General features: G+C 37.6%; 2 protein-coding genes across 2 annotated transcripts; one reads left to right on the top strand and one right to left on the bottom strand.

The window, feature by feature from the left end:
- Positions 1 to 5,276: 5,276 nt before the first annotated feature.
- On the top strand, positions 5,277 to 10,814 carry LOC116301906 (PR domain zinc finger protein 14). The gene is made up of 5 exons (XM_089028627.1): positions 5,277 to 5,325; positions 7,533 to 7,699; positions 8,256 to 8,491; positions 9,095 to 9,362; positions 10,010 to 10,814. Exons 2-5 carry the CDS (start codon positions 7,543 to 7,545, stop codon positions 10,657 to 10,659), a joined length of 1,311 nt encoding a protein of 436 aa, XP_088884753.1. The 5' UTR covers positions 5,277 to 5,325; positions 7,533 to 7,542; the 3' UTR covers positions 10,660 to 10,814.
- A 699-nt stretch (positions 10,815 to 11,513) lies between these two features.
- Positions 11,514 to 19,234, bottom strand: LOC116301905 (translation initiation factor eIF2B subunit delta). The gene is made up of 14 exons (XM_089029233.1): positions 19,143 to 19,234; positions 19,043 to 19,068; positions 18,027 to 18,335; positions 16,934 to 16,994; positions 16,606 to 16,694; positions 16,068 to 16,159; positions 15,300 to 15,417; positions 14,855 to 14,931; positions 14,383 to 14,485; positions 14,035 to 14,165; positions 13,376 to 13,467; positions 13,051 to 13,136; positions 12,530 to 12,710; positions 11,514 to 11,929 (listed from the first exon to the last, which is right to left on the bottom strand). The coding sequence occupies exons 2-14, from the start codon at positions 19,058 to 19,060 to the stop codon at positions 11,724 to 11,726; spliced, it is 1,563 nt and encodes a 520-aa protein (XP_088885359.1). The 5' UTR covers positions 19,061 to 19,068; positions 19,143 to 19,234; the 3' UTR covers positions 11,514 to 11,723.
- Between the last annotated feature and the right edge of the window lie 804 nt (positions 19,235 to 20,038).

Below are 20,038 nucleotides of genomic sequence, written 5' to 3'. Positions count from 1 at the left end.
CAAAAAAACAAAAAAAACGACAAAGGACAAAGGACTTAGAGTCAATAAATTCAATTCGACCTTTTCAAGTCATTTGATTCAATTAGCAATAAAAAAGTAAGAAAACCTAGTGCTAGTCTTAAAGATCAGTATGACCGAAAGAAGGAGAAAGGTTGACGAAGTGACAGATAAGCAAAGAACCAAATATAGTTTGATTTGTTCCAGGTTACTTAAAAGGACGATTTTTGTTTGAATAAAAGTGGGTTTGCGAGAGAGAGCGAAAAAGAGAGAGAGAGAGAGAAGGAGAAACCACTTATTATCTTTAGTATCTAAGACTCTTTTGTCCTCTTAAACTGTAACATTATTTAGCAACATCATTTATTATGATCTGATGGCAAGCCCAGATTTTTTTCAGGGGTAATTTTCTAAGCTTTAGGCCTCTTGTTGTGCCAATTGGTCTTAGTAAAGGAAACAGCTCGTCATTTACACCAACATGCTGGTCATTCACCAATGCCTTTGGGCTAAAACATTGTTCAAGGGATTACCAATAGCGTTAGCTCTTTTCCTGTTCTGTCTTAAGGATATTTCGGAATTGAGGTAACGATTAAGTCTTTGGCGGCGTTCAAGTTGAATGGAAGATCGCGATGCTCCAGTCAAAAACAACCCGGCTTTGAGATTTGAAACAAGGGCAAACTACTGTATTTATTTCGAACATCGTGAATTCAATTAAAGTCAATTTGGTGTCATTTAGTTCCATTAACGTCTCATTTACACGAATCATTTGATCTTGCAACACGAAACAAGGATGTTAATAGACATAAAGCTTGATCATAAAATGGCGCCAAAGGTGTGTATTCCAGCCACGCCCTTTTACTAAAAATATATCAGCACGTAAAGATAAGACAAGATGAGTCTTTTAAGATTATCAGCATTACCCGTGGTGCGAAACAAAGGCAATTAAGCCGATGGAACGATTTCGCTTTAGAAATCACGGAAAGATAGCTAATAAATCCGCCAAATTCCTTAGATTGCCAAAAGGGGTCGAAACTCCCTCACTGGGACAGTTGAGTTGAGGGATGTATTTCTTCTGAACGAAAGATCAGAAAGAGATGATTTTTTCTGTGAATATTCCATGGTGTCTTGTCTTTTGTTTGGCCGTTGCTTAGGGGCTTAATGTTTGACAGATCTTGTGATAAACGAGTAGTCAATAAGACCGGGTACTTTGATGCAAGCTGTTGTATCTGGAGTACTCTGAAAAGCGGTGAACAATTGTCCCTCTTGCAGCCTGTGCAGACTGTTTAGTTCTCCTCTCGAGCCATAAATGATGCCTTTGTTTTAGATTCAAACACCTTTTAGTCGTAAAAACCTCAGCTGAAACATTTTGAAAAAACGTTTGAATCGGAAGGGGAGACTGAAGGCGTAATTGGACGCGGTTCTGCAGACGAAGGAACATTGTTGTGTGTGGCTTTTCCACGAAAGGGTGTTAGTGCTAAATTGATTTGAAAATAAAAAAGGTTAAAGCTTTTCAAACTTAAGGCTTAAAGCTCCAATCAAACAATTTATGCTTTGAATGACTAAGTTAAGGGGATTTCTCTGGAAAATACCAGACAAACAATCGATCAAGCGTGTACCAATCTCCTTTTCTTCTTTTCAACATTGTTTTTGTATTCAGTTTGATCTCATCATGATTTGTCTTCTGTCTGCGTATCGCTTTAAAATAAATGCATCCTTTATCGCCTTTTGCGAGTAATTCAAACAGAATCTTTCTACAATGAAACTTTGCTTATTTCAGAACTTAATTCACGTCGTTTATAAGTTTTTTCTTCAGTAATTTTCATCACATTGTCTTTTATTTCGAATTCATTTTTTCTCTCTTAGAAATTCAATTCCATTCAATTCATGAAAAATATAATATACGAAGCAAACTAGTGCCCACCACCTTTAGAGAAGACACCAATTTAATATGTACTGTTTTTAGGTATCTACTACTCTGCCTCTTTGAGGTTCAGTTTTATCGGCACTGCATTAAAAGCATTGGGAATTTCGACCTTAACTCTGTAAAAGATCGTATCCCATGAAAACAGAATCGTCAATGTTGTTGTTTTGAAGAAAGAGGAAAGATCATCTTCCTGTTTGGAATGATGCTGCTGATCCCAACTACACGACTATGACGAACTTGTATCACACGCGAATACGACTTATGCCCAAAAAATGTTGTGAGGTAATTTTTCATGAATTCGACGCGATTTTCTTTGAAAAAAATTTTCTGTTGCTTAAGGCTTCTTCAGAGGCAAATATACATGTGGTAGATCAGTGTAAAAGACTGCTTCGGGAATCAACACCTTTCGATACAAAACATAGTACAACAAATTCAAATGATATTTTTATTAAGTATCTGCTAGTTCCTAAATAGTTTAACTAAGCTGCAGATGCACTAAATTAAGAAATAAATATAATACGCGACAAATGGTCAAAGCTGGCAGAGGATGAGACTGATGCGCCAAACGTTTCATGCGTGATAACGAAAAAAGAATATTGTAAGCAAATCAGCTGAAAATATTTCCTATAACTGTAGCAAAAACACTAATCAAGTGTTATTTTGTTATTTTTATTAAAGTTTTAACACATATAATTTTTCCATAACGGAAATAAAAGTATCAACATTGTTTGAACTAACAGCATACAACGCCATCCAGACTACATCACACATCAACAAATCATTCTCCATTACAAGCGATAATATGACCAATTTGTTTCCTTAGTTTTTGCTGCTTTTAAGCTTTTTTAATTCACTTCCATACGACTACTCATAGCCCACGCATCGGCTGTGACATTGCTCAGAAACTTAAGGAGATATTTAGGTTTATTTATGCAATGGAAAAACGGCTTTTTTAATTGTTCTGTTTTATAGACTCGAATGAAGTTGCAACTTTATCAACGATTACAGTTCATCCAGCTTCATTAATATAATTAGTGTTAGATATATGCTCATTGCCCTCAAACGAAGCAGTTTTTTGGCTATATTTTGTCGATGGAGTATTTTTTACACTAGCTTAGCAAAGTATTGGTCGATAAAATATTTTAAAAATTTTTAATCAAAATTTAAAATGCGACTGTTATTTGTCTGCTAATGGTCGACCATTGTGTTGATGTTTAGAAAAAATGAATAAAAACAAGTTATTCTGATTGCTGGTAAAAAACGCTTTGTAAATGATATAATCTAAACTCATAATGTTTACGAAGGCGTTTTAGGCAAAATAGCAAAATAACCTTCGATAGATTTTTTTGGGGGGTAAATGCGCTTTTGTTGGTGAGAGGATTTTAGGCAAATATATAAAGCTTAAAGAGTGGTAAGTTGTTTTCCTTTCGCTGTAGTACTTGACTGTTTAACCAAGAAGATTAGATAGGGTTATTCGACAGGAAGGACAGAATCTATTTAACGAAGAATTGGAAATAAGAGTGTCAGTTGAAAAACAGAAGTACGAGTGGAAATACTTGATGATATAAGACGGTCAAAATGAAGCTACAATATAACAGCCTCACCATGCGGTATAGCTTCAAGCCAGAAGTACTACTGTTCAATGGTGCCCACCTATATATCATTCTTCTAGAAAGGCCTATATATATATAGATGGTAATACCCTTGAGTATTGGATATATATGACTCTGAAATGTAACTTGAGTGTTTAGGGAAAAATTTTACTAATGTTCAAAATGATGATTTAACAAATAAACGTCATTTACAGATTTCATTTTTGTTACGTTATCAATTTTAATTCCGGAAAATACCGTTTTTGCTGAATTCCGCATTCAATTCTTTAAAAATCAGCTACGTTAACAATGTATCAAAAAAAATGTTACCGAAACAGTGGAATATATTTGTGTAGTTTAACCATGTGAAATGTGGAATAGTCTGCCTTATTCACTGGAGGTTTCACAAAAAAATCAATTGAAAACTTCGCCATCTTGTTTTCTCGAAATTTGGTTCCATTTTGGTTCGATTTGTAATCGAAGGCATAAAATATCTCTCCGTTTCATAAAACAGCAACGACTTTTCATTAAGAACTTTAAAATAAGGTTAAACTATTCAGGGATATGTTTTATTGTTGCACATATTTTTTGAAGCATTTCTCAGCTGTTCGTTATAAAATATCGCGGTTCTAACGTCCCTGTTTTATAACGACAAAAAATCTTTCACGAAAAAAGTTTAATCTTAAATTTCAGCAGTTATTTTTCGCGGCCTTTGGTATAGAATATCGAAGGTCTTATTCCTTAAAGCTAAGAAATGTCTATATAGCGAAACTAAATCTATTAAAACAATGGCATTAATGTTTGCCGCAAGCATATATGGACAACAAATGTTTCGCTTGCTTCGCATAAAATGTCTAAAAATGGCTCTTGTTTTTGGTAGTTAATTTTCTTTCATCACTAGTACTGGACTCACAACAGCTATAAGGTAGATTAGGGGGTGTTTAAAGAACATTTCAATGTATAAAATTCCCAGTTAATCTTAGTGATTCCTATTTCCGCCAGCCTGTCAGACAAGGTGGGCGTGGCCTAAACGTGGTTGACTATCAACGGTTTGTTTTTCAAAGAGCGCACTGCTTTGTTTTAAGCAAAGGGAAAAGCTCCTCAAGTATAACAAAACATGGGTTAGAACGAACTAAGAGGGTTTGCTTTTGAAGTCCACGACACTTATAAACCCTTGATAACTGTATTACCAACTTTCCTATAAGTCGTTCTTAACAATCTTGAGCGAGCAGGAAGTGGAAAAATACTACTATTAGAAAATGAGCTCAACTTAGTACTCGCTGACAGGATAAGTACAAGGTCCAATCATTTAAGAAACACATCGGTAAAAAACAAGAACAAATCAAAGAGGTTGATTTATAGCTCCAATTTGAGATTCGTTATTGTTGAACGTATCCGTTGAGAAAGTTAATCTCCGGTTTGATACGAGCGACATTGAGCATCACATCACTTCATAAACAAATGATATTTTAACCAGAGAAAAAAAACGTTTTGGATATTTATCTCATTAGCGCCTTAATTCATAAAAACACATGAACAATTAACGGAGGTGCTTGATCCGCCCGAACACTGACCCTAAAGCCGACATCTTACTAAGTGACCCGATTGAAAAACAATCAGAAACAATCAAGATATGTTAAAGATGATAAGACCACACCTAGACCCTGGAACAATAGGCGGACGGGGGGAGGTATTATAATCGTTATCATCGCTTTATCTTTTCGCTTCAATTCAATATTGTATCTAATAACTGGGTGGTAAGGAAACCAAGGGAGAGATAACATACCAAAAGTACAGTCCTGCTGTAATTATCGAGTAAGTATCACACGTTGAGTTCAACATTTGTTCTTTATCTATTTTAAAAGCAACCGTAAGTGGAAATCAAATGATTTTAAAGTTCAATGCAGGTAAGGTATTTAGATTAGGAACGCTTTAATGCTAGTTTTTGATGGTGTTTTTTTCTTTGAATGGTCAAAAATGAGAATTGAATGCATACGTGTTGAGAGTTGTTCCTAACAAGATCACCCCATGCACTAAGCAACTAACTGATATCATCTCATATCGTAATCATGTTAGATCTGTATCTAACTATCATGTTACTGTTCGCCGATTGCGATGAACATTGGTAGAACTATAGATAAAAGGACAAGTTTTTAGTACACTCTATTGTACGAGTAGTGCAAAACGTTTTAGAATTCTTAACTGGGACTACAAACATATAATTCCTTGTTCACCGACTTAAAAAAGAAAAAAAGAAGAAGAAGAAGAAAAAAAAAAAAAAAAAAAAAATGGATTGAAGAACGAGTTAGAACAATATACTTTCTCTTTTTGGCCACTAGAATTATTTTCGCATTTTTTTTGCCGACACACTAGTTTAAATTGAAGCTCTTGTTTCGGTGATCCGAAAAGATTTCTATTCCTTTTGAAACTTAATAAAGATGGAAAGTTAAGTTATGAAGTATTTATTCAGTTTCTAGTTTCATTTTATTTAACCCTTGGAAAGATTATTGAAATCTCTAAGGAAACTCAACTGAATAACTTGCGTCAATATTTCTGGAATGTTTTGAGTAGAAATAGAAAGAGCAGTAGCGCTTCCTTTTTCAGTTTGGAGAAGAGTGCATACCATTTATCCCATGAAAAAGTCAACTAACACAATTTTACAAATTAGTGCAAAGTTTTCAATTTTAATTTTTTAGTTTTTAAGTTTTTAACTTGTGAAAAAAATTACAATTTTTACCGAGTTTTTCACGAATATATGTGTAGAGATAGTAAAGAATAAGTTGGTTCGTGATCACTAAACGATCTCTAGGTCAGTTAAGTGTTGTCCTTATCAAAGTATTGTAAAACAAGATACATTTTACACATAAAAACACGAAAAAATAAACTAAAATAACAAGGCAATGATAAAAAAGAAATATGTTGTAAAAATGAACATTGCACTAATCTCAAAGTCAAGTTTTTCGCTTTTTTGATTATCATTTCATCTCAAGTCAAGGTGCGCAGAATGCGAAAACTTCAAGCTCTGTTTCTACGCTGTCATTTTTTATCATCGGCTTTTTTCTTCATTCTGTCGGTTTTTCAAACGGTCGTTTCATCTTAATTTTCTAAGACAAACGAATCTAACTTGTAGTAATAAAATCTAGAAAGAAAACCAAGTTCAATTCAAATATCAGCTGAGATTTTGCTGGCGTTGTCGTTGAAACTAATGATCACCTCGGGGGCACATTACATACAATCATATGATCTTTAACTTATCTTTTTTATGATGATAATGATGACTAGAAATACGAGTAAAAATGAAATACCGCATCTTTTGTGTCGATGTAAAAACCAAAATTGCTGTACAGTATAACTACAAGCGCGTCACAAAAATTTCCCTATGTAGCTTAGTACCATAAAGTTATGTATTGTTTTCTAATGCTGTATTTTATAAAAACATACATTGGCAAATTCTCTAGAGTAAGGAACCAGTTTAGTCTTCGAGTTCTGAGATGAGCAAGTAGAAAATGCGTCTCAAACTGATCGAGAGAACAAACTGCGAGTGACTACTATTCTATTTTGCTTACAATTACCATTATCAATTAAGCAATCTCAATCCGAAAAATCGAGCTGTGTTTTCCTGGTTTGAAATGCGGCATTAACAGTTCACCGACAAGAGCTTCTATTCCTATTGGTTTTTTTATAGGAGCTTAGTGCAGTACACATCTCATATTGACCGAGTGTGAGGTCCCTATTCAAGTTATTGACCGTAAAATAACCAATTGTAGCACATGAAATTACACTTCAGTTCGCCACTCGATAAATATCTCTTGTTAACCGAGTGTGGAGTGCCCACCTAGTTATGGACCGCAATGCAAATTGTTCAATCGTAGCAAGTGTAATTACACTATGCCATATTATACAAATCTCTTATTCACCGAGTGTGAGGTCCGTAAGGTAAGTTATGGACTGCAAATTGACCAATCGTTGCGCGTCTTGCTGAGTGAGTGAGGTGTACTAACTGAGTTAATGTGTTACGTTAGGGTTGCAGTGATGGAAGAAACGACTCAGATAACTAACGAAGTCCTCAACAGAGTTCTGTACGGTAACCAGCTCTACAGTAGTTTCTCCTACGAGGATTACGTCTACAGGAATTGTTCCACTTATTTACCGGTGGTACCCGTACGAGATGGCTATCCGGCTTCTCAAGGTGGGTCTAGGTGGTAACTATGTGTGTACGTGCTAGGATTTCAATCAAGTGTTAGAGGCGAAGGAACATTTTGCTTGATGCGTTGTCAGTTAAAGCTGAGGTCATTCAAACAATGTTTAAAAAAATGTTTCTTGGTATTTTGAAAAAAAAAAGGATAAGAAAAAGACTGGAAGGAAAGGAAAGGAAAGGAAAGGAAAGGAAAGGAAAGGAAAGGAAAGGAAAGGAAAGGAAAGGAAAGTAAAGGAAAGGAAAGAGAGCAGAGCAGAGCAGAGCAGAGCAGAGCAGACAGGAAAGAACAGAACGGGAAAAAAGATAAGAGAATAAAAAAAGAGAGAATAAAAAGAGAGGGAGAATAAAAAAAAGGAGAGAGAGAGAAAAGAACCAATAGTAAGGGGAAATTCGCGAGGTTTTGAATGAGAAAACGCCCAAACGAAAACCGGTTATTCTTCCAGATTCTTTCATTTTTCTTGTTCACTTAGACAACAAAAAGGAAATGGGCTGCACCAAAGGATTAACAGTAAAATTGTTTTGTATTTCGAAGTGTTTTCTCTTCAAGGAAAGCCTGGTAACCCCTACAGCACTCCACCCAACCCCTTCCAACTACAACTTCCAAGTAAACCTCTTCCTAATGGGTTAATGATTGTTGGTGTGTCCCATGGCTGGACGTATCGATATGGAGTCTTTTGCGGCGAAAAAGCAATCAAATCTGGCACTCGTTTCGGTCCGTATAATGGTGTTGTCCTGCGAAAAGATGAACTGAATGAGAGTGAAGATAACGTCTGTATGTGGGAGGTATGTTGCTGACTCATGTACTTTGTATTTATTGATATCTTTGTTTCAAATAAATTGGTAGGCTGCTACCATGGCCTTCCGACTTTTGTCAGCCAATTGCAGTGAGAAAAATAGAGACATGAAGAAACGAGGGAGAGAAAGAGAGAGGAGAGGGGAGGGGAGGGGAGGAGAGGAGAGGAGAGGAGAGGAGAGGAGAGGAGAGGAGAGGAGAGGAGAGGAGAGGAGAGGAGAGGAGAGGAGAGGAGAGGAGAGGAGAGGAGAGGAGAGGAGAGGAGAGGAGAGGTTTGAAATAGCTTTATTGGCATGACCTACAATTTACAGGTATTGCTAAAGCATTGAACATTAACAGGGATTTTTTTGTTTGTTATATTTTACAAACACATCGTACTAAGAAAAATATCTATATATCTATATATATCTATATGTAAAGTAACATATTTAAAAATATAGGTATAAGTATTACAAGAGGAGAGGAGAGGAGAGGAGAGGAGAGGGAAGAAGTTGTCGACGAAACCTACCCCCGTGTAGAAGAAAAGAAGTGTAAAATCTGTGGACTAGAATCTTAACATACTCGAAATGGTCTTACTATTTTTACTTCTCAAGGTTTACCTAGACGACGGTACGTTAAGTCATTACATAGACAGCCTCAGATCGCCGGAAAACTGGATGAAGTTCGTAAGATGTGCTCATCACGCTAACGAACAAAACACAAACCTCGTACAACGAGGAAGTAAATTATACTACGAGACGACACGTGATATCAATGAAGGGGAAGAACTGCTTGTGTGGTATGGAGACGGTTATGAAATGGTGATGGGGCTGCCGCTCAAGCTACGCACAAAGGAACAGAGTCAACAGGATGGATTGACAAGTAAGACATCCACAATGAAAAACCTATCACTTTTTTACTTTCTATTTCCGACTCCGAATTGAAAGCGCGATTTTCTCTGCAACTTTTTTTGCTACGGTGTTGAGACACAAGTTGCATGGAGCATTGCAGCGTGTAACCTACAGCGCAATTTGAAAAAATGTTGCGAGACAAGTTGCAGCAATCGTAATTGCGTCTCCGTTGCACAGTATAAACACTCTTGCGACTTAACTTGTGTCACAACGCTGTTGCGAGACGACTGAGTTGCAGAGAAAATTGCTCCTTGTAATCGCGCCTTAAAAGCTAGAGATTTTTGTGAAAAAATTACTTTACAAAAGACTGTGACAGTAAAAAAACGTAAAAACATATTAAATAAATATATGCATATATATAATATGGACGCGACGTTACGTGTGCTACGTCATTATCAAGCAAAAATAAACAAAAAATGCAAGTATTTTTAAGCTGTTGTTTTTTCTATATAAATTCCTCCTCTCGGACCCAGCTGATCTGCGCGCGCTAATGTTGTGATAGTTCTCTTGATAACAACAGTTTTTCGGGAGTCAAAAAATAGAATATGCACGAAAGCTGGACTTCAGGACGACTTTAAAATATGACATTAACGTATGACATTTCTCTTTTGCACCCAGATAGTCCCAGCTACCCTTGCGAGCGATGCGGTAAGCTCTTTGCCTACGACTATTATCGAGACAAGCACCTCAAGTACACAAGGTGCTTGGACAAAGGTGACCGTCGATTCCCGTGCTCGTTGTGTGACAGATCGTTCGACAAGCGTGACAGACTACGCATTCACGTTCTTCACGTCCACGAAAAGCACAGACCTCACCAGTGCACGGTGTGTGACAAACGCTTCTCGCAGTCTTCCAGTCTCAATAAACACATGCGCGTACACAGTGGAGAGCGACCGTACAGATGTCCTCACTGTGAGAAGGCATTCACGGCGTCTTCTATTCTGCGCACGCATATCCGACAACACAGTGGCGAGAAACCATTTAAGTGCAAGCACTGTGGACGCGCATTTGCGTCACACGCCGCGCATGACAGTCACGTTCGTCGTACTCATCTCAGAGCGAAGACGTGGACTTGCGAGTTTTGCGGGCTCTCTTTCTCCGACGTTAAGCAACTTCATTTTCATCGAACTGTCCACGGACAAGAAGGACCATTCTCGTGTGAATGGTGCCATCGAGAATTCCAATCCAGATTCTTGCGTGATATTCATCAAAACAGTTTTGAGTGTCTTGTTGGAGAGAGAATCCCCACATCTCCAATGGCGTCGTAAATATTGCACTCAGCCCAAATTTTAAGAATTCTTATAGCTTAAATCTTCTCTCTTCCAGTTATTCCAAGCTTCAATATATCTATATTCACAAATTGTATAACCTCAGTCAAATAAATAATACCGACACTTGATAATTCTCGCAGGTCGCCACTTAATAGAGGTTGTACTGTAATATAACTATGATCTTGTAAATACCATAAACAGATATTTATAATAAACTATGAAGTATTAAATGAAGGTTGCAGTTGTGTAACATTTGAGTTCATTCGACGTTTAGCACTTTGGAGCTGGACGACTGAAAAGTCATAACGTCACAAAGAGAATCTCTCTGAAAAATCCAACTAAGATGCTGTGGAATGAAAGGAAGTAAACTTTGGGAATTTTAGGGCTTTTGCTATATCAGAGCTTGGAAGAGCTTCGAGAACGATGTAGGCAAACTATGTAAACAATAATATAGGGGCGCTGTGCATTGTAGTTGACTAGGATTTAAGAAACTTATTCCCGAGAAATTGGAGTATGAAAAACGTAAAGTCATGAAAATAATAACAAAAGTTAAAACTTTCAGAGCCATTTTGGGAACATCCTCAGACAGCAATTCTTACAAATCCTAATGCGTCAGGAATTAGAAATAAGGCGTAAGGCATACTAATATTTAAAAGGTTGGGGTGGGGTGGGGGTAGAGGAAGTGCAGGGGAGGATGAGGAGGAAGGGGAGGGTTAGTAGGATGGGGGAGGGGGAGGGTGAGGAGGAAGGGGAGGGTTAGTAGGATGGGGAAGGGGAAGGGTGAGGAGGAAGGGGAGGGGGAAGGGAGCATAAATGTTCGAAAGATCGAAGCACCAAATTAAATCATTAGATATTTTACATATATATATTTAATTATTTCTCCCTCTCTGGCCACCAGAGACATTTTACTTGACTTTTCATGTTTCGCAGTCAATATGTTAGAAGTGGTCTGGCCAAAGCCGGTTGGACGGTTGGACTTACAGGTGTCCATCTCTCAGGGAGCCAATCAGAATCGTCTATTTAGACATACTTGTCTTAAAAGATATTGACTTGATATTAAGTCACATTTCAGGGTTTTGTACTCTTAGAATAACAGGCACAGATGTACACGGGATCATCCCTACTTCTGTGATTACCATGGAAATGAAGTCAGGAGGCGTGACGTCATAGATTAGATTGAGGAGGTGTAGGGTGTTGATTTCTCTCCATCCTGCAAGGTTATGCTTTTCATGATGTTTTGGAAGGGCTACAAGATCATCTGGATCACCTGATTTTCAAAAAAAAAAAAAAAAAAGATTAAAAAATAACTCTCTTGGAACATTAAACTTAGCAAATGACAGCGTGGGTCAGTGTTTTCCCTTCACTAAATGCAGCAGCGTGCGTGTGATTCATTCAGCTGATTGATACCAAGCAATAAAGCACTTTTTGTTCGATAGCACATGACGGACAGTACTTGCTCTTCACTGAATACTATAGAAGTGTAATACAAGTGATTCATTCAGCTGATTGATACCAAGCAATAAAGCACTCTTTGTTCGATAGTACGTGACGGACAGTACTTGCCCTTCACTGTATACTAGAAGTGTGATACATGTGATTCATTCAGCTGATTGATACCAAGCAATAAAGCACTCTTTGTTCGATAGCACATGACGGACAGTACTTGCTCTTCACTGAGTACTATAGAAGTGTGATACATGTGATTCATTCGGCTGATTGATACCAAGCAATAAAGCACTCTTTGTTCGATAGTTCATGACGGACAGTACTTGCCCTTCACTGTATACTAGAAGTGTGATACATGTGATGCATTCAGCTGATTGATACCAAGCAATATCCCTGATAGGGCCTTAGTTCTATCGCTTACCAAGTTCATTCGAAACAAAGGAATCTGTTTGTACTCTGTCACTAAACTTGTATGTCTCGCAGCAGACAAGTACTGGTACATTGTACGCGTTTGCCATCAGCGCGATCATTGATGTACCAACACGTGACTTGACGTAACCATTGGCTAATAGCGCATGCGCACCAAGAAATACCTTGGAGACCTGAAATACAAAAGGTCATATTACATTCGTTCTTTCTAAGGTTATAAATCATGCATTTGAATTAAAGCCATATCATGCAAACCCCTCCCCCCCTCCACTCTCCTTAGGAAATAACCTTTCTGCATTCCCTGGTTTTACTCCCTTCAAACAAGTCACACTCCAATTCCAATTCGAATGAGGGAAGAGGGCCACAGGCTTGCTATAAGCGTAACTCTCACAAAACAAGGACTTACAACTTTACGGACAAGTCATCACCGGCCCCTTTGACTACATATCAAAACTTCTGGAGTAGGGGGGTTGGGGGTAGAGTTTGGTGTAAAAAACGACGCTTCAATGATACCTCTTTAATGACATAAGACATTGCAGTGATTTGAACATAAGAACATCTGATACCATGATTGACAAGCCGACGCAGACACTCACGACCTGAAAGAAAGAAAACATTATTGATTATTGACGGCCCATTGTATAATTGGTTATTAGAGTATAATTATTGGTTATTAGAGTATAATTATTGGTTATTAGAGTATAATTATTGGTTATTAGAGTATAATTATTGGTTATTAGAGTATAATTATTGGTTATTAGAGTATAATTATTGGTTATTAGAGTATAATTCACATAACAATGACAATTCACTGTCAGTAGTATATATATTTTGTTACCTTCAAGTTTTGGTCTGGAGTCTACGACGATTACAGTAAACTTCTTCCCCGCATCGTGAGCATCTTTGAGGATCTTGTCAACCAGAGATGAACTGAACAATAAGAAAATGTTCTAAGCGTTTTCAAGAATACGGTAAATCCAATAGACCCCTTGCATGTAACGTTAAAGCAGCTTGATCTGGGGGACAAAACAAAAGAAGTCCAATCTCCTGACAATTGGAACCCATCGTTTTGTCCCCCAGTTCCCAAAGTGCTGCAAGGGGTCTTTTGTACGGTAGCAGTACAACACTGTGATTGGATGAATTGTCTGGACGAAACAATGGGAAGCCATTTCAGTGTTACGTACTGATGCAACTCTGTCATACTAGATGTTGTATACGATCTGTGCTCATAGACGGCAAGATGGACTTTGTGGATGTTACAGACATGTGGACCATTCATGTACGCATGTCTACGTGTGCGGGAAGTAGCCAGCAATGTTTTCACTCACATTAATGATGAGCATTCACGTGGTGCGTACGTGCTGTAAGTCGGTTTCCCACTCACATGATAACCATTCTAATGGAAAGCCATTTCAATGCTACGGCATGTTGTACCGCATACATCTCCCTTAAGGATAGTGTATGTAACACGGTATACAAGGGCTGAAATACACTCACCATGCGTAGGTGAGTATGACATCACCATCGTGTATCTTGGTTATTGCATATGTCTTAGAGATGGCTTCGTCTGCCAATATGATTCGTTCGCGAATAAACCTATTTATTTTGTCAAGAAGACTTTTCTTGGCCTGCAGAATAAAGATAATAATGAAAAATCTTTACGAGAGGGCGAAAAATGATATGGCACATTCGTAGTCGTACCCAGAGGCGTATCCAGAATTTTGCCTTGGGGGGAGGGGGAGGGGGCCAAAATCCATTCTCAGAACATCGGTATGTCAAACTTATCACGTGACTACATAATTACATTGACAAGGACCGAAAATCAAAATGGTTTGCAATACACACCTCTTCTTCTGGCATATCAGGAGGTATCTTTGTGATGTTGAACTTGATGTACTTGATAGCATTACCCATACTGACTGATAGAGGTCTACACTGGGTTAAGAAACTAAAAAAAAAAAATAAATAAATAAAATAAAATAAAAAAGTAATGGGAATAATAATAATAATAATAATAATAATAATAATAATAATAATAATAATAATAAAATAACAAATAAATATGATTTAGCAGTGGCATTTCCACATAATGGTTCTTCATCTACTGAATTCCAGTTGGAATTTATTTAGAAGTTGATTTTCACATGAGGGAGGAAACCCAGAGGAGGAAAACTTTTGAAGAAGAGACTGAACTCACAAGCAACTCTAGTCACATACGACACTGAGTCTGGAAATATTATAATACAATTCAATAATGCGTATTCATTTCTCTACCTTACTTTGCTAGTTCTCTAGATTAAACAGTACTTGGAAATACCTGATATTGGGTTTGATTTTAGCTTCTAAATCTCTAGAAAGTTCTTTCTGTTCTGGGGTACTGTAGTCTGCGATGACCTGGTAATGGGAATTACATGAATGAAAAATGGAATGGAATTGAAAGGAATAGGAATGGGATTGTCCCAGAAAAACCAATCATCCAATCAAAATGTCTGGACACAGCACTTTCATGTAACAGTACTGCATATCTTGGAATCAAGGGTGGCAGAGACTCAGTACACTCCCCTCTGGAGTCTTGGGTTCAATGCCTGAGTAGAACTCTGCCATTGATTCTAGAGTTTTTCTGGGTTCTCCGACCTCCCTCCTTCCTGCAAAACACAACACACTTAAATTCCAATTTTATCTGTGAATTGTCATTAGATTACTTCAGAGACTGTTTTAGGGTTCAATCACAATACTGATGTTTTTTTTGTGTACACCTGTACCTTTTTCAGAGTCATCAAAAGAGCCACGCATCTGGCATTAGAACCACATATGATCCCTTTAGCATACTGTACTCCAAGTTTAATGATAGCTGGATGAATACTTCCAGCAGTACCTAGACTGTACATTAAATATAAAACAGTTTTTATTAGTGTTGTTAATTGATCCACTAGGAGTCTGTGACATCATCTACTCAACACTAAACATTGCTCAATACATTTCTTTTAGTCTTAGATGAATTAAGATTTGAACGGGCACATGGAGTGGGCGCATTCAGTGGGAGCGTGGGGTGGGTGCATTGAGTGGGCGGGGTGGGGGACTTAGAGGGGGTATAGCTTCACCACTTTTTAGGTATGACTAAATTTTAAGCCTCAGCTCCCCCTTCTACACACACACAGTCTTCAACATACCAACATACTAGTCTTATATATTATAAAAAAAGGCAAAGGTAATTTGTTTTACTTCGATAATGCAGGTAGTGGTTGCCCAAATCTCCTGATCCAGGGGCTCATGTTTAATGCGCTCGAAGGTTCGCCCTCTACCCCCTCTTACTATCAGTGCTCCTTTTTACGGGTATTTAAAGCTAATTAAAGCTACACAGAACCAAGAGAAGTTGAAACAGACATGGAGTTCCTGAGGATCCAATTATGGACCTCTAGTTCTGACTAGGCTGCGCACTAACCAACTGAGCCTGCTCCTATATTATCTATAAAATAAGCACCTTCCATTTTTAGGGTGCTCCACGATCTTTAGTCGTACCAGAGTTTTACCTTAATTCCTGTGTTAGAGAAACATCTTTCTCATACTGATGCAAGTGTGAAAACAACCCAACCTTCTTTTGTGATAGTGTCCTCACTGGGACCTGTATGATAAAGGGATATGTACATCAATCAACAATAATTCACTGAGTGTACAGAGTTCTAGTTGTAGCAGCCTTCTATACAGGAAAACTATAGGGGAGAACTGACAACAGTGCTGAAAAACAAACACATGCTAAAAGTCCAACTCGATTGGGGAGTTAGCTGTGCTCTGACTTAGATCAGCCCAGAGGTAAATGTTTCAGGGTTTGATCTGTGAGTTAGACTTACTCTAACTTTGATTGGCCCAGAGGTTGTTTGAAGGTTCTCTTCGTGAGTTAGCAGTGCCATACTTAGATCAGCCCAGAGGACTGTTGTTTCAGGGTTCCATCTGGGAGTAATAGTAACATTCCAGAGCTGCTTATCAGACTCATGCAAAAGATCTTGTACTGAGGTAACAAATGTTTAAAAACCAACCACAAAGTTAGCCTATTTTTAATATGCACTTTACCTGTTCTTTTGCTAATTTTTTTGCCACTTTTTTCTGTACTTTAGCATCATCCACTTGTAGACTTGTTGCTACTTTTACCGGTCTGTAAGCTACAGGCAGAAGTTATCATTAAAATGTCAAATTCCCATTTAAAAATCAATAGATAACTAAAGAGCATTAGATTCTTAATATTGTCAACCTCATCAGTTAAAGGATGATTATTTCTTTATGATCTATTTTCTTCTTTGTTTTTGGACAATACAGCTTGTAGCTAGCCAGGGCTTAATATTCTTGGATAAATATTCTTCAGATTGTTGGAAAAAATAATATAAAAATATCCATATCATACCTTCAGGTTTTGGTTTTCCTCCCCCTTCTGCTTTAGCAGCCTTTGCAGCTCTTTGTGCTTCCTACATACAACATTAACACACTCTTATTTTACCAACAATGTAGAATGTGTTGGCTCATGATGTATTCATGAGGAATTGCTTTGAACAAACGCTAGAAGTCTACCTTTTTTAAGTAAAAATTCGACCTAAAATCCATATAATCTAACTCAGTTGCTTGTGTCTCCTGCATAATGTGTAGTTCCAGAAATTATCCATACCCACCCCACAGAGGAATTTGGAATTCCCGAAGGGTGGGGGAGTCAGAGTAAGAACAAAAATTACAGAGTTAATATGGAAGAAAATTGGAATTTCTGGGGGTAGGGAGAGGGGGGTGTCTTTACAAAATTCCTATAAAAATTCCAAAATTCCAAAATAATATTCTTGATATTCTCCTAAATTCAAAATGGTGGACACTTCAAAGCTGCAAGCATGACATCATGCTGATAAACAAAGAGAGTAGCGTGGGGATGACGCTGGTATAAGAGGTGTATTGTATGACACTGGGGATATAAGGTGTAATGATATTCACAAGCGGTATTAAAGTAAGGCTGAAACAAATGTTGAACTTTACATAAACCAAACCAAATGAAATAAAACAAGATTCTTCATTCTCCATTGTTAATGTGCATATGGCTCATGTGAAGTTCAACATTTGAGCCTTTCAGTAGAGAAAAGAAAACACTAAACCCGGTGGGGGGGTCGTTGTATCTCTTAGGGGTAAAAATTCACAATTTGGCATCTTTTAGGGCGTTGGAAAAGGAGAGAAGCGCACATCGGTATGGCTTATCTTAGGCGCTTTTTATGGGCCAGATGCCTAGTGTAATTTGTTGTGGTATCTCTTAGGGGTTAAAAATCATTCAGCCACGTCCCTTTCTTAAAGACTTCCGGTATCTTTTAGGTGTCTTTTTAAAAATGTCCGACGAGCATCCCCGGTACTTTTTTCCCCGGAGTCCCCCCCCTGGGACACTAAACCAGAACCTCTTAAGTTTGTGAGCCTTCAATGAACACAATGATGCTCATCCTGTCTGATAGGTTTAATCTAGAATACTGAACCTGTTTAGCTCTTCTCTCAGCTTTCAACTCAGCTTTACTCTTCTGAGGTTGTTCTTTCGTTTGGTTATTGCTTCCTTCGTTACCACTAGCATCTACTGCTGCTGCTTCTGGTTGTACTGCAGGTTTGGTCTTACTTCCTGACCCTCCTGTCGCTGCTGCTGCTGGAGCTGCAGATAATGATGACTGTCTTTCTACCTTTCCTTTTTCTCCTTTTTGATCAGGTTTATCCTGTAGTTTTTCATCTTTACTCTTTTTTTCTTTCTGTTTATTTCTTTTTTGTTTCTGTTTTCCTTTTTTCTGACCTGAAGCCTGTGTGAATGTGTGTTCAAAATATGATCACTGATGGTGATATTCCGACTAACATAAATGATATTGCATGACATGGTGATGATACATGATGTTGATGATACGATGATACATGATGATGATGAATGATGATGATGACATGATGATGATGATACATGATGACGATGATACATGATGATGATGACATGATGATGATCAATACATGTCAATACATGTTGATGATATGATGATGATGATACATGATGATGATGACATAATGACAACATAATGATTATTGCAATACATCTCAGCAGTATTTTTTTCTCAGCAATTTTCAGGGACTTCAAATGATGACGTTGCTTTTGATTCCTGATGATGATGATGACGATCAATAGTATATGTACCTGCTGGAGATGATGATGCATGATGATAACAACATAATAAATACTTTCTACCAATTGTCATCATCTGATAAAGTTAACAATTATCCAAGTGTACAATCAAACATTAAAAAAATCACCTCAATTTATTACACTCATTGCATCAGACTCCTCTGGCTCTGATCAGCGAAAAACAAATCCTTAATAATTTTTATTCTCTTTGTGGTAAAATACTTAAAATTGTTTTTCTCTCTCTTTAAATTAAAGACAAACACGATTTTCATTTAATTAAGCTTCAACTCTCCACATGTAACAGTAATCGCACAGTTAAGAACAGCGACGATCACTTACCGACTCTTGTCGATCCATCTTTTTTCCTGAAGACAAAAAATACCAATATTATTTATTGAGGAATGAAACATTAAGTAATGAAGGGTTTCTAAACACAAACCTTTTTGTTGTATGGATTCCTGTTTTCTCTTTGAGGCCAATGCTGTTGTCTTCAGTCGGGTTTTTCGTCTCTTCGACGCCCGCCATTTTGAATTTCTCTCATAGGGTATGCCGCTGTAAATTTGCTGGCTCAACTCTGCAGGCACGCAAAATTTTGTCCGATCCCATCTCTGGTCCCATCCAAAATACTTGAACCCAGTCTAGCTTCAGATCGTTAGAAAATCAGAAACTTTTACTATACTATCATGCGACTTGTACCTAATCATGCGGTTGTCATCAAAAAAAAAAAAAAAAAAAAAAAAAAAAAAAAAAAAAAAAAAAAAAAGAAAAATCACCGCGTGGGATTTCTTGGTTGAGTAAAACACTCTTGAGTCCACAACATTTTGACGGCTAGATGACAAAAATCGCGGTAACTGAATAAGAGGACTGCCACGGAAAACTGGCTAGTGTGAACGGGCAAATTAGAAGGACTCTCGTCGTACTTAGAAAAATCGTCCACGATCATACACAGCTGGGGAGATAAAGTATGCCCGACACATTTTTAAATTTTCTACCGGATTTCCCAACAACTTCAAATAATTATAATCGACTTCGAAAAAAATCTTACAAAAAAAAAAATTAAGTATATGAGGCCTTAGTTCGAAGTCACCCAGCCTGGCAATAACTAGTCTAGCCGCCTTAGTCTCTCCCCTGATGCTTGGACCGGGTTAGCTAGGACATTTCTTACGTACGTAATTCGTACACCCAAGGGCAGAAGGATTTAATCTCCGTTAGATAGGTCCGAAGTCCATACGCCGCCTCAGCTCTGCGGATGTCTCGAGGGTATGGCTGTCGACTCGAAAGTTTTTACTATGTCAACAACCACGCACACTCAAACATGATTGTTATTATTTGATT

The sequence above is a fragment of the Actinia tenebrosa genome, unplaced genomic scaffold (genome assembly GCF_029948245.1).
Source record: "Actinia tenebrosa isolate PJP-AT-01 unplaced genomic scaffold, QUT_ActTen_1.0 PGA_scaffold13__45_contigs__length_12533684, whole genome shotgun sequence".
Taxonomy (NCBI): Eukaryota; Metazoa; Cnidaria; class Anthozoa; order Actiniaria; family Actiniidae; genus Actinia; species Actinia tenebrosa.
Note: the sequence above shows the minus strand (reverse complement) of the source record. Positions and strands in the feature narration are given on the sequence as shown.